This window comes from Urocitellus parryii, chromosome 4 (genome assembly GCF_045843805.1).
Source record: "Urocitellus parryii isolate mUroPar1 chromosome 4, mUroPar1.hap1, whole genome shotgun sequence".
Lineage (NCBI taxonomy): Eukaryota > Metazoa > Chordata > Mammalia > Rodentia > Sciuridae > Urocitellus > Urocitellus parryii.
Window position 1 is genome coordinate 41950672 of NC_135534.1, and position 15800 is coordinate 41966471.

At 33.7% G+C, this 15800-nt stretch overlaps 1 protein-coding gene across 2 annotated transcripts in view; it reads right to left on the reverse strand.

The window, feature by feature from the left end:
- The window catches only part of Ano5 (anoctamin 5), a 97030-nt gene that overhangs the window by 4816 nt on the left and 76414 nt on the right, over positions 1–15800 (reverse strand). Inside the window, exons 18-21 of one of the 2 annotated variants that reach the window (XM_026384111.2) lie at positions 11884–12014; positions 9495–9700; positions 7580–7758; positions 5935–6040 (exon numbers count right to left, since the gene is read on the reverse strand). In XM_026384111.2, the coding sequence (XP_026239896.2) occupies positions 5935–6040; positions 7580–7758; positions 9495–9700; positions 11884–12014 (622 nt within the window). Of the gene's footprint in view, positions 1–5934; positions 6041–7579; positions 7759–9494; positions 9701–10503; positions 10588–11883; positions 12015–15800 lie in introns of those variants that run through there. The other variant, XM_026384112.2, reaches the window with a different exon arrangement.

Genomic DNA, 15800 nt, shown 5'->3' on the forward strand with positions numbered 1-15800 from the left:
ATTAAGGAAATGATACAAGTAAATGCTCTCAACTTGAGAGGTAAGTATGTTTTCAGATCTAAGTGTCCACAATGACTATGTTGTTAAATAGTGAGGAACTGTTATAAAAAATTACAGAAGTAGGGGTTACTGAGAAAATTTCTAAAGCTTATTGAGCTTCAAAGGAGACCATAAACAAAGAGTAGGAAATAAGAATGACATTTAATTTCAAAACAACCCTGAAAGCTGAAAGATGAAGAAAAGTCTTAAAACATTTCAAGAATACATAAAGCTGATGGAACAATAAGGAACATAACATTCAATCTTGAATTCTGTAACAAATAATCATTTGTGAACAAAAAGCCTTTATGGAATATTCAAGATATCAAAAGTTGACCATCCCAAACTGAGAAAGTTACTGGAAGATGTGCTTCAACAAATTAAACTAGCAAACCATAAAGGATTCCCAATACCATTTACTGGATAGAAAGGTGATCTTAACTTCTGATGAGAAATGTAGAGATAAAAGAGTAATAAATTAATGAAGAACTAAGTGGGGAGGGAAAAATAGAGTATGAAAGAGGGAAAACAAAATTACAGTAAAATCAATGTATTCAGAATATAATCCATGAAGCAGATGTGACTACTATTTCTAAAGTCACAATTTATAGAACTTGACTATTGTTACTAATCTACAATTTCTTATTCAAAACTCTTTGCATAGGGATGTTGTTTTGCCAGAGGTATGATATCAGAAAAGTGGGTTTAAGAAGCTAAAATATTTGCCTTTGGAGATTAAGATGAGGATGAGGAGAAGGCTCCTTTATGGCCATGTCAAACTATTTCATTTTTAAACTTCCATGTATAACCTTGATGATAATAAAAACAAATTCAAAATAACCTGAATGGAATTGAATGTCTATGTGTCAGAATTGTCTATTTTGGCTTTTTCTGCAGGGTAAAAAGGTGCCTAACTTTGTTTCCCTTCTCCCTTAATGGCCTTCCTTATGATTTGTAGCAATCAAACTTAGGATTTGTAACACGTCAAATACTCCCTCTGTATTGGTTATCTTTTCATGCATGTCTTGTCTCTGTAAATACATTAGATATTCCACAAAAGAGGATCCATAGTATAATGAATGGTGAGAGATATGTGAGACTGGAGAGACTGGCTTGCCGGATGTTTAAGAACAAGAATTAAAGATTGAATTTAAAACAAAAGGGCCAAGAAAACCATCATCTGGCTCTTGCCCTCTAAATCCGCCTAAACGCAGGGAATAAGGGAACTTCTCTAAAGAGCTTTGCAAAGGAAAGCCAATCAGTGCACTTGCAAGAGTGGAGTCATTGGAGAAGTGAGATATCCCTGATGCTTCCAAGCAAATGGCACTAAAGAGCTAAGAAGCTGCTCTTAAGTTCCTGAAGACTGACTCCCATGAGAACTCAGCTGACTCAACAATAGATCTGAATGAAGTCCATTTGACCAGCTTGATCTTAAACACTTAGCCAAAGCAGTTAAAACAAAACCAAAGTAATTCCTGAGCATATAAAAGAAGAAGTAATAGTTAACTGTAACTTAAGATATATACTTGTGTTAGCCCCTAAGAATAAATAAGACCGGAGGCTACAAAAGACAGATTCTTAGGCAGGAATACCTGATAACTATCAAGAAAAACTGCCAGAGTCAGAAGTTTTTAGTCAGTTTAAGGCCTATAGATTTTCCTAACCTCTACATGGGTAGGCTCAGTGTTTGCTAGTATGATTATCTAGCCTGAAGTACCAAAATAAAAAGATCTTTACTAAATAACAGGTCACACCAGTAAAAAGATATTTTACAAAATCAGATGACGTTAAATAGCTTAACTACACCTTATGGAGATAGACATCTGTGGCATTAAAAGTGTGTGTGTACATTCCTGATAACTCTGACAATGTTAAAGATTTATATTCCCAAATAAAGGCCTTGCCCTCTCCAGCCTTGTTAAAGGATAAAGGGACAATTTTATTGACTTCTTTCATCTTCATGATATTCACTGATGTGTTCCAGATGCTGCAACATTTATTTTGCATTAATCTCATTTCAGTACTCATGTCTTTTTATTTCTCTCTCTCATAGAAGTACCCATCCCCAGATAACTCTATAACCTGTTCCCAACAGCTTCGAGCTGAGAGGGACTGACCTAATTTCTAAAAAGGAAGCTCCAAACTGCTTTCCCCACTCCATGTCACTTCCTCTCAGCTCGAAGCCGTAAGAGAAGTTGTCGCCCCTTCTCCTTATAGTTGTAAGGAGTTCTTAAAATTAGAGGGGAGAATGAAGCCAGAATTAAAGACAAGAATTCAGTATAGACAGATATATCAGGTTGGATGGACAGAATGGAGGCAAATTTCGGTCTGGGAAGTAATGTCCTCACAGTCCTTTCTCAACCCTTATCAAGATAACCTGCTCCTGCTCCAACCTGTTGCTAAGGTAACCTATACAAGGAATTTTCTCTGCAGCAAAAAGTTTTCCTACCTGCAGACCCAAAACTCTCTGGTTGGCAGAGAACTGTTATCTACAGACACGATCATGAAGTTGTTAAATAGCAATCCTGGGGTAGTAGTTCTAAATAGATGGCATTGATATGAAGGGCAGTAATGTAATGGGGCACCGAGTCACAGGATGGCTCTCAGGTGTGTTCCAGTAATAAAAGGACCATGTGCAATAAAAAAAAAAAATAAAAAAAAATAAAAAAAAGGAATTTTCTCTCCCTATAGGGAATTGTAAAAGTTTTAATTAATGCACCTGGGCCCTCTTCCTGCCCAGATCATTTCACGTAGGCCCCTCCAGCCCATCTGCTTCTCACCTTTTGCCCATTCCACTGGAACATCTCCTAGGCCTAGTCACATATGCAGGAAGAAGAGAGAAATAATGAGGAAGAGGAAGGAGAACAAAGAAAAATATATAGAATATATAAAAGAGGCAAAACACTCTCACTTCTAGGGATAATAGGACACCAGCTATGGCCCCCTTCTCCCTACTGGGAGAAGTCTGTATTACCCCTTTTTAAATAAACCCTGCATCTCTTATTTTTCCAAATGAATTTCATGGTTGCTTTTTCTAGTTCTATAAGGAATGTTAGTGAGATTTTAATAGGAACTTCATTGAATCTGTATAGCACTTTTAGTAGTACGGCCATTTTGACAATGTTAATTCTGCCTATCTAAGAGCATGGGAGATCTTTCCATCTTCTAAGGCCTTCTTCAATTTTCTTTCAATTTCTTTCTTTCTAAGGCCTTGTTCAATTTCTTCTTCAATTTCTTTTAGTGTTCTGTAGTTTTCCTTGTAGAGGTCCTTCACCTCTTTTGTTAAATTGATTCCCAAGTATTATTATCATTTTTTGAGGGTATTCTGAGGGGTAGTTTTCCTAATTTCTATTTCAGTGGATTCATCACTGATGTATAGAAATGCATTTGATTTAGGGGTATTATGCTATTATGTCCTGCTATTTGCTGAATTCATTTATTAATTTTAGAACATTTCTGGTGGAATTTTTTGGATCCCTTAAGTTTAGAATAATGTCATCAGCAAATAATGATAGTTTGAGTTCTTCTTTTCCTATTTTCATCCCTTTAATGAGAAGACCCAGAATAGCCAAAGCAATCCTTAACAAAAAGAGTGAATTAGGAGGCATCACAATACCAGACCTTAAACTATATTACAAAGCTATAGTGACAAACTAGCCTGGTATTGGTACCAAAGTAGACATGTAGACCAATGGTACAGAAGACACAGAGACAAACCCACATAAATATAGTTATTTCATATAGACAAAGGTGCCAAAAACATACATTGGAGAAAAGATAGGCTCTTCAACAAATGGTGCTGGGAAAACTGGAAATCCATATGCAGCAAAATGAAGCTAAACCCCTATCTCTCACCATGTACATAACTCAACTCACAAGTGGATCAAGTACCTAGGAATTAGACCAGAGACCCTATACCTAATGGAAGAAAAAGCAGGCCCAAATCCTCATCATGTTGGATTAGTCTTCCTTAACAAGACTCCTAAAGCATAAGAAATAAAATCAAGAATCAATAAATGGGACGGACTCAAACTAAAAATTTTCTTGTCAGCAAAAAAAAAAAAAAAAATCAGTCAATGAGATAAAGAGTCTACTTTTTGGAAGCAAATTTTGGCACATGAGATAGAGCACTAATCTCCAGCATATATAAAGAATTCAAAAAACTTAACACCAGAAAAACAAACAACCCAATCAATAAATGGGCAAAGGAGCTGAACAGACACTTCTCTGGATAAGATAAACAACCAATCAACAAATACATGAAAAAATATTAAACATCTGTAGTAATTAGAGAAATGCAAATCAAAACTACCCTTATTCCAGTCAGTCAGAATGGCAGTTATCAAGAATATAAGCAACAATAAGTATTGGTGAGGATGTGGGGAAAAAGACACACTCATACATTGCTGATGGGACTGCAAATTGGTGCAACCAATCTGGAAATCAATATGGAGATTCCTTAGAAAACTTAAAATAGAACCCAGCTATCCCACTCCTTGATCTATACCCAAAGGACCTAAAAAGAGTATACTACAGTGAGGCAGCCACTTAAATATTATAGCAGCACGAGCCACATCCCCAGCCCACAATTCAAAATAACTAAACTGTGACAGCAACCTAGATTCCCTTCAATAGATCAATGGATAAAGAAAATGAGGCATATATATGCAATGGAATATTACTCAGCATTAAAATAGAATAAAATTATGGTATTTGCAGGTAAATGCATGGAGTTGGAGAATATCATGCTTAGTGAAGTAAGCTAATCCCCCAAAACCAGGAGTCGAATGTTTTCTCTGATAAGTGGATGCTAATCCATAATAAGGGAGGGCATGAAATGAGTGGAGGAACTTTGGATGGAACAAAAGGGATGGGGGTAAAGGGAGCATGGGAATAGGAAAGATGGTGAAATGAGATGGATATCATTACCCTAGGTACATTCATGATTACATGAATGGTGTGACTCTACTTCATGAACAACCAGAGAAGTAAAAACTTCTGCTTCATTTCTGTACAATGAATCAAAGAGCTTTCTGCTGTCATGAGTAACTTATTAGAACTAATAAAATAAAGAACAATCTATTGGAAAATAAAATCAAAGAAAATTGACCTTACAATAGTACCACAAACATGAGAAATATACTAATTCATCAATGGGATACAATAAAGAGCATAGAAATAGGCATAGAAAATAAATAAACAAATAAACCCTGCTTTATATGTTTGCCTCGGCATGCTTCTCTAATGTTATACTTCAGTGTGTGAGGCAGCAGAACTTGTCACCGATAACTGGTGGTATCAGAAGCCTACCTCTAAAATTTACTTGATTTACCTTAAATCAACCACCTATTTCAGGAGGGCATCAATTTATTTGTCAAGGTGAATAAGTACAATTTATGAGATTGTTGTGACTTAAAATTGCCTCTGGAACCAGAATATAATAACTAAAATCTATAAAATCAGTGCACCACTTTCGTTCTCTCATCTCAGGGAAATGTGGTGACATTTTTCGTTACCTTTTCTGTCACCATGGTCTCTTTGACATGAGTAAGGAAATAGCAGGCAACTCATCTGCATTGAAAACATTCCTAAACTGCCTCTTATGACAAGAAATATTTCCTTCAAAATAACTTATTGAGATAAAGCTAATGAGATGTTCATCATTACCCTAGGTACATTTATGATTACATGATTACATGAATGGTGTGACTCTACTTCATGCACAATCAATCCTTTTAATTAATTCTTTTTAGTTATATAAAATATTAGAATTCATTTTGAATCAATTATAAAAAAAAGAGGTAATTCTAACTTTCTGATGAGCAGGTACCTTTCGAAATAGCTACCTAAAGTGAAAGGAAAGAGTAACTGGAAGGAAAGTTAAGAACAGCTTACTTCCATAACTATAATGAAGGTCATCCTAGCAGCAAGGACATGCCAGAATTGCATATTATGAATGTATTTATCCTTATCTTCAGGAGGGTTTCTATAATCTCTGTACCTGAAAAAATAGAAATAAAAGCAAAAAAAAATAAGTATAATTTCAACTATAGAGACTTGGCATGAGCTCTTATTACCCTGTTCATTGACCTCAAAAGTCAGGTCATAGGATGATAAAACAAGTACTGTATTTTTTGTTAATATAAAACATTTTCTTGTTTATATAAAACCATTGCTGCATGCTATTTATATGCAGAAGATCTCTAAAGGAAACATACAATTAAAACATCTCTCATGTCCTCAAGACAAACTTCCAGTTACCAAACTCTGCTGTCTCCATTTTTCTCTCTTCCTACTCATCACCACTTAGTTCTATCCCTCTTTCCACCAAAACTGCTTGTATTCTGTTACTAAATTAAAAGAACAGTTTAATCTTCATTTTGTTTAACCTTTGAAGAATAGGATTTGAGATTGTTGACCATTTCTGTTTTCTTGATACTGTTTTCTCTTACATGTACTGACACAGCATCAATCATTGTTTGTTACTAAATTTCTGGACTTTTCTTAATGTTCAACTCTGTGAGCTCATTCTCTTCTACAAAAGTCACTAGATACGGGATAACATTTCTTCTGATGCTAGAAAGTGATGAAACAAAAAATCAGTGCACATGTTCTTAAACATTATACTATGATTCCTTGATGTCTAAGCATGGAATATTACATGTTTCTGTCTATTTGCCTTGCAACATTCTTCTCATTCTTTGTTGGAATCCCAAAGGAGGCAGTGGTTTAAGGCTTAAATTAGGTTAAGGTATCTTAGTGTGTATGGGTATCTACCTACCCACCTACCTACCTATCCACCTACCTACATACTATCTTTAAATTCAAATAATATAAAGATCCTCACAGTGTATGACTTACTGAATGTGGAAAAAAACAGTTCATATCCCATTTCACACTCCCTACACAGAAAATCCCTTAAATGGGAAGACTCTCACATTATTATGTTATTTCTTTCTCATTCTACCTTTATTTCTGAGGACACATAGATAAATTCAAGAAAGTTAAATGCACACATAAATATGATCATGCCGCGTGACAGACAGATATTACACATTGAGACTAAGGACATTTGTTGGTGAGCAATAATTTTGAAAATAATACACCAATATTGGGTCTAAGCCACAAAAAAGCTGATTTATAGTGAGGGATTAGTATTCCAAGATTTTATAACTGCAAAGTGGCTGAGATGTGACCCAAACCTAAATGCATTTGTCTCCCACCAAGCATGCATGTTCTTTTCACCCACACTTTGCTCTTCTTGCTTTTCTGATTATTTTCTTTTACAGTTCTACTATCCTTAACCAAAATAAGAAACTATCTGATATCAACATGATATTTACCCATAATATATTGTTTTTACACATTCTATTTTCCCAAATTGGAATCAGATAATGTGTGAATTGTAGAATTAGCATGCATTATTTATCAAAGGTTTTTGTTGACTCTAGTAAATCCTTTACATTGTAAGACAAGAAAGAAATGGATAATGTAAGAAATACAGTTAAAGGGAAAAATTAAAACCTAGACAAAAAGAAACCTGCAAGTGGTGAACTCTCGTTTTTCCGAAGGTGCAGTGTGGTTTGGAAAATCAGCTATCAGGAATACCGACAGACTGTTATTGACATATCCTTTCAAAGGATGCGTGATATTTGTTGAATAGGCGTAGTAGTACACTAAACGGGGGATGATGTCTGATGTAAACGCGACAATAAAAGCCTGAAGGACAAAGCAAGAGAAAGATAGTGAGCTGTCAATCTTATTTTTCAAATGTACTATCTGTATATTTCTCGGTACCCAAGAGATATGGATGCAAAATGATTAAAACATTATTATAAATCATTCTACTCATATGCCAGTCTTTGGTTTAAAACATGAAATAGCTTATTTATAGTGAGAGATGACTATTCCAAGATTTTACAAACTACAAAGCTGCTGAAATGAGAACTGAACCAAATGTATCTGTCTCCACGAAGCATGAACTTCCCCCCATGCCTTGCTCCTTTTTACTTTTCTGATTGTTTCCTTTCACTACTGTCCTTAACCCAAATTCTCATGATTAGACCAGCTCCATAATCTAGCTGTGTTTGTGTGTGTGTGTGTGTGTGTGTGTGTGTGTGTATTTTTACAGGAGGCAGATAAGGAGGAAATGGAAAGATAGAAGACCAGATGCTGATTAACCATACTTAATTGCTCAGTACAATTAATCTCAGCATTCAATTTCATGTGGATGTTAGTGTTCAATTCTTTCATGAAGTGTTGGAATTATATAAATAGCATGTTTTCTTTAGAACAGATGAGTCAATTTAAATCCATCTGGCTATGGCATCTTCATTTTTATCAGATTTTTTTTTTAAAAGCCATGGTTATTACTTTTTGGCTACTAATCTATTTAGGTTTTCTATCACTTGTTGAATAAATCTGACATATTTTTATTTCTTAAGAAACTGTTAGTTTCAAATACATTTTTTTAGAATAAATGGCTACATAGCAGTCTCTCATATTTTTTTTCAGAATTTTGTTTTTTTATTTCTTTCCAACAAAACAGTTCTTGATTTAATTAGCAATTATGTTACTTTTGTTTGTTTTCTAATTTAGTTATTTATGATTTTTTTTACTTATTCTTTTTTTACATATCTTCTACTGATGTGTTTCATAAATTTCCTTTAGTATCTTAAGTCAAATGCTCAACTCATGTTTTCCAGTTTTCTTTTTTAAAAAATATAAACATGGGGATAGGGTTGTGGCTCAGTGGTAGAGAGCTTGAATAGCATGTGTGAAGAACTGGGTTTGATTCTCAGCATTGCATATAAATAAATGAATAAAATAAAGGTCCATCAAAATCTAAAAAATATTAAAAAAATAAATTAAAAAAACATGTATAGGTATGAAATTTTTCTCTGTCAGTGTGATTTTAATTCGTTCCTATATGTTCTTTTAATTTTGTTCTGTCTATAATTTCATCATTATTTCCTATTATACAAAGATTACTTAGAAGAATAAAAATTAAGTGGTTAGATTTTTTTCTTTGATTATGTTAGTATCACCTTCAGTTTTCAAATATATTATGGGTAAATATGCACTGTACAATTTGTACTGTTGAGAATTTAGTTTTCTTCTTAATTTTTCATAAAAGCTCTCTAACCATAAGCAAATGTGTATTCTTCATATCATTATTTATTTTCTAATCTGTCACACTCTATGAAACTGTGTCACGGATTGTCATGACATTTTAAAGAGTAATTGTACTTTTTTCTTGTATTTTTAAGAGTTTACATGACATAATTCCTTCCTTTATGACTTAGTGCATGAATGTTTAGGATATTTTATCTTCTTGGCCTACTCTCACGATGAAATCACTGTAACTAAAGACTGAGTTAAGTATCATTCACATGTCCCCATTCCTATGAAAACAAAATAGGACACAGTCACTCAACCAAAGTAGGTCCACTTACATTAGTTGCAACAGAAACAACGGCCATTCCATAAAGTATGTCTTGCCAAACGCCTATGCTATGAGCTTTGGCAGCTACAGGTCTCCTATACTGAGTAGTAAGTTTCCAGGCATCCACTCGGATCTCTATGATGTTATTCAGAAGGGCAAGAAGAGGGGCCAAAGGAAAAGAGGCCACAAATAGTGTGACAAATCCAAACTGGATAACTGTAGAGATTAAAAAAGAACCATTAACTCATGAAGAAGAAAAGAGAGGAACATATTTTCAAACTCCTGCCTCTTCTTTCATTTGAAGAGATCTATATCAGTAAAACAAACCAGGCCTCTTTCCATCTGCCTATTGCATCCTCCACATAGAAGGCAGAATGACTTATCTGTTAGAACTGGAAAGAACTTAGATGCATAGCTCAGATATTTTCTTGCTTTTTTTTAGAGATCTGCTTGTCTGAAGAAAGAATCTATTCTTTGTCTTTATTTTATTTTGGTATGGGGGACAAACTCAGGGATGCTTTGCCACTATGCCTTATCCCCAGGTCTTTTAATTAATTAATTTTAATTTTTTTTAAATTTTGAGAAAGGGTCCCACTAAGTTGCTTAGGGCCTCACTAAGTTGCCGAGGTTGGTTTCGAACTTGCAATTCTCCTACCTCTGACTCCCAAGTTGCTGGGATCATAAGCGTGTACCATCGAGACTGGCGTTCTTTGCCTTTTATTTATGGTAAGTTTAGGTTTATGCTAATCTTCAAATTTGTATTCGAATTTAAATTTGTGTTGGGATAATTGAGTTTTTTTTTTTTTTTCTGTCTTGTTATCCTACGTACATTTTGAGATGAATGACATCTGGATGCTTCTAATACCCACACCCACCCACACATACCCCTTATATGTAGGCAAAGAAATAACAAAATTTCTGGAATAAGGTATCTGCTAAAGCCCTGATCTTATGTATTACCTTGTATCTTTCTGAGTTTCACTCTCTCCCCTCATTAAGACTTAGCAGGGGAACTATACCTTTGCAAGTGGGCTTCTCTTCTCATTTTTGCTCTTTTGATTCTAGCAATGCTGGAACCCATGCAGCTGACAGCCTGAACTTTTCTTCACATGAATGAAGAAAATATAATGAGAAATACAGAAATGACTTTCCATTTAAAGAAAAAATAAAGAATCTTCCACCAGTTTTCTATTTTAAAATTAGTCCTGAATATTTCTGTATTTCATCTTTTTTCATAATAATGAATCAGGTGTGTTATTAAGTGAATATATATTGACTCTCTCCTCTCCTGCTATCTTTCCTGACCTAATAGAAAATTAAGAGAAAACATTTGGTTGAAGCAATATGAATTTTCCAGGTTCAAATCTCAGAACTTTACCTAGAATATTTGTGATTCACAGAAAATTAATTAGGCTAAGTTTCAGTATTCTCAAAAGTAAAATGTCAAATAATGACTAGCACAATTATTTTAAGATTAGAGATAATGAATGGAAGTTTCCAGAACAAATTAACTCTTTTTTTTTAAAGAAAGAGTGAGAGAGGAGAGAGAGAGAGAGAGAGAGAGAGAGAGAGAATTTTTAATATTTATTTATTTTTTTTAGTTCTCGGCGGACACAACATCTTTGTTGGTATGTAGTGCTGAGGATCGAACCCGGGCGAGTGCGCTACCACTTGAGCCACATCCCCAGCCCAAAATTAACTCTTAATGGGTCTCAATAAAGAGTAGGTGATTGAGGTCATCTCATGCATTGCTCCATGATTTTATGAGCCTTGGAAATAAATGAAAAAAAGTTGTCATCTATAATTCCACCAGAAAAGGATAGTCACTTGGGTGAAATACTCTAAGCAGATTATAGAGCAGTCCCCAGCACTAACTTTCCTAACATATCTCAACATTTCTTTTCTGTCCAACCCTTGAATATTTTATGCATTTATTATGTTCAGCTTGTATCTATCCTGCAAAACTGCTTTTACATTCTTCTCAGTCTGACATTAAGGATATTTACTAAATGCATGTCAGACTCTGGAAATGTTTTCCAACTTATTTTCTCTCTGAGCTTTCACTAAGGCAAACAAGGAAAAAATAGCCACTGAAGTAATTTGAGAAGGGTGTTAATCTGTGATTCTGACTTAATTTGTTTCAACAATATTAACATTCAATTGACAGGAAAAATATCTCTAAGATTCATTTGTTTTGAAAATAAACTTTAATTTGTGTTCTGTTTAGTGAGACAGAGAAATGGTGAATTAACTTATCCATTTTTATCCACTCATCTTTTCACCCTCCATCCAATGATACTGAACATCTACTAAGTACAAGACAGAAAAAAAATATTAAGATCTGAAAAACCATTCATTTTATTCAAGCCAACTCTTTCAGAATGGTGGCTAGAAATTACCTGTTTCTAAGTATTCATAGAATAACCCCAGTTGTCCAAAAGTTTCAAGGTCATGATCCTGCTCCCAGCGACTGTACAATTTCTCAGAGTTGGTCCGAGCTTTTCGGCGTCTCCACCAATTAAAAACCAAGCTGTTGGAAGTGACAGAAGTAAATACATGAAAGTGAGCTAAAAAGGAAGAGGTCAGAGAGTTAGTGTGCTGAATCTGGAAAATGGCAGTAAGGTTAAATAACTGAAGGCTACAGAACAAGAAGTTCTTTAAGTTCATTAAGAAAACAAGACCACTCTGAAACTGATCATGGAAATATATTCGCTCAGATACAGATTTGTTGATGAGCATGTGAAGAAGATCGCCACTAGAACCATTTAATAAACTTTATATTATCACAATATTCAGAAGGACATTCAAGGAAATGAAAAATAGAGATTGTTTATGAAGGAAAATATAAAGACTTTTATAGATGCAATAGTACTATAAAACTTTAACCAAATAAATTCCATACTATATAAAAATGTATTGTGATAATGTTCAATGTTTTGGATAACAAATGCTTTTTTTTTTAAGTAACATATCTATGAAATATACCATATTGACAGATTTAAGTACAAAAATATAAAATCATCTCAACTGGTGCAAAAATGTATTTGATATATTTCAAATATCTATTAAAAACTAGTTAGAGGTTTTAATAGATGTTTGAAATATATAACAAAAAACTTATCTGATCAAAAGTATCTAACAAAATCCTGAGGCAAACACCATTCTTAACAGTGAAAAAAATGAGAATTGCTCCCTTTAGAATCAAGAACAAAATAAGATTGTGCAGGATTATATTTAAGATTCTAATGTAGATCTGAGCCAGTAAAATAAGATGTGGGAAAAGTGAAAGAGAAAGCTGTGATTAACAATAACATGACTATCAGCATAGAAAAAAGATATGAAGTTAGACAAAAATTATTAAAAGAGGTAATAAGGTTTATCAATATGTTTCATTCCTATATACCCAAAACAGAGGGGAAAATATAAGTTTTAAGAAGATATCATTTACAATAGCAACTAAAATTAAAAGTATCTAGAAATGGATTTGACAAAAGATTTAAAAACCTTTATGCACAAGTTTAAAATCTGCATCTGAACTCATTAAAGTAGAAAATAAATCTCTGTGAATAAGAAGACTTGCTTCATAAAATATCAATTATTTATATTGAAATAATTGAGATGGAATTTCTATAAAACATCCAAAACATGTTCCATGTGAAATCTAACAATATATTTTTTAAGCTTTATAGAGATAAACAAAAAGATCAAGGATAGTTAATACAGTTCTATAGATAAGGACTAATTTGGTAAAACCTTCCCCTTCAGATATCAAGACCAATTATAAACATATATTAATTAAAAGATTATAGTATTAATGCAGGAGTAATCAAATTCTGGAACAGAATGGTGACCTAGAAATAGTTTTGCACTTTGTGTATTACAAAAATGGTATTGTAGATTATGGAGTATAGGAAAGAGGAGTCTCTTAGTAAGAAATAATATAACAATTTACATATACATGTATGTAATTTATATATACAAATATATACATAAAAATTTAGATTTTCACCTCATATCAAACATAAAAAATGTTTCCACATATTAAGAATTTGAAAGTAAAAAACAATAATGTCAAAATATACTTTAAAATTTAGAAGAATTATGTAAGAGCATTTTTAAAATCTTGGCTTAGGGAAGAATTTTTTAAACAAGATGTCAAAAATGTTAACATAGAAAAGACTGATAAATTCTACTATAGGCCTTGAGTATCCCTTATCTGAAATGTGTGGGACCAGAAGTATTTCTGGATTTTGAATATTTACTTGTACATAGTGAGGTGTCTTGGGGATTGGATCCAACTGAAAACAAGAAATTCATAAATGTTTGATATATACATAAAATATATAGCCTGATGGTGATTTTATGTACTCTCTTAAGTAATTTTTGCATGACATAAATCAGAAGATCATAGATCAGAAGAATACTTTATCACTACAAATCTAAAAAACCTTATGTGTCTTTTCTAAATTTCTACAAACAGCCTGCTGAATGTTCTTCAATTTTTAGTTCATTATGATAGAATTTTGCTTGTTTCCTGATCTGCATGCCACAATGTAGCCTGTGTCCACTGTGATGTTGAAGGTTACTTTCTTTCAATACACAATACAGATCTTAAATGTTAGCTTTTTGCAGATTTTTTCTTCTTTTCATTAATTCTCTAAATCCCCTTCAGCAACCTATTGAATGTCTGTCTGTCTGTAGCTCTGTTTATCCAGGTCCTATGGTGGTCATTCCAGCACCATACTTGTCTGTAAAGATATTCTGCACTTACACTGCTCTCCATTTTCTCCAACAGCTTAACTTTCTGTGCCATAGATAAATTTAAGTGCTTTCTTTTTTTCTTAACACTATTACCAATGGTAGAACCTGCAGTCCTCTGAAATTTCCAAGAGTATCTTCACACCACAGGACAAAGAATAAGCAAAAAATGTGGTGTGAATAATTCATATACACTTTGGCCCCAAGTAAAGTATCATGGAGAAACTGTTGTTGGGGCATCTGATCTGTGCTTTTATTAGTATTTGTGAGTGTGCTTGTGTAGGGAAATCTGGGAATGTGTGGAAAAGATATGTTGTAGCTGAAGGGGGCTGGGTGGTATTTTTTCTGGGGGACACTAAATAGATCAGGTATTCGAGTCAGCATTTTGATTGAGACTCTCACATGAGGTCAAGTGTGGGATTTTCCACTTATGGCATCGTGTAAGAGTTCAGAAAGCTTCAGGGTTTGAAGCGTTTCAGATTTTGAATTTGGGATCAGGGGTACTTGACCTGTAATAAAATTATGTGCTTTCATCCAGATAAAGCATTGACCCCCAGTCAACAGTGATTTTTTTCTGACAAGAGCACCTTTTCAATGTCTAGAGACATTTTGTCTGTTATAACTATAGAGTGGGTGGCCTGAAGGCATCTAGAAGGTGCAGACCAAGCCCAGCACAAGGCTGCAATCCTGTAATCCCAGTGATTAGAGGGGCTAAAACAAGAGGATTGCAAGTTTGAGGCCAGACTCAGCAACTTAGTGAGACTCTCAGTAATTTAGTAAAAACTTGTCTCATAATAAAAAAAAAAAAAAGGACTGGAGATGTGATTTAGCAGTAAAGCAACCTGGATTCAATCTATGAGAACAGCAACAACAACAACAAAAATCTACCATGCAAAGGATATCCTGCTAAAACAAAGGATTATCTGGCCCTAACTGAAAATAGTGCTGAAACTGAGAAAGTATGGATACTATTAAAAAATAAAAAGATAAAATTTTTGTTAGGATAAAATATTTTCAACACATTTAACCAAGAAAGAATGAAATAAACAATGGCAACTAAATATTTAAAAATTCAGAAACCAGAATTTCTGAAGTATTCCTACAGATCAGTTAGGGGGAAAAAAGTAGGAAAATATTTAAAACAACATAAATAAGTATTTCATTGAAAAGGAAACATACGTGGCCAAGAATTTCTTTCATATTATTAATTGGGGAAAAGCAAAATAAAACCAGAATGAGATATCATTTATACTTCCCCATGTTGACAAAAATAAATAAGACATTATGAAGTATTGTAGCAATTGTGGATTAAAATTAACATTTATATATTGCTTATATACAAACTGAAAAACAAAGAGACAAAGGAACGATGAGAGGGAACAGAAAAGTTGAGATTTTTTGAGACAATTGTAAACAAATGCACACTGAAAAGGAGACTATCAGGTTCAATAAAGAAGCTTGTGAGAAATTCCAGAAACTCTTCCCTGTCGTTGACTCCATTCAAACTCCTCAATCCCCACAGCAGCAATGATTATCTTAAATTCTGTAGTAATCACTT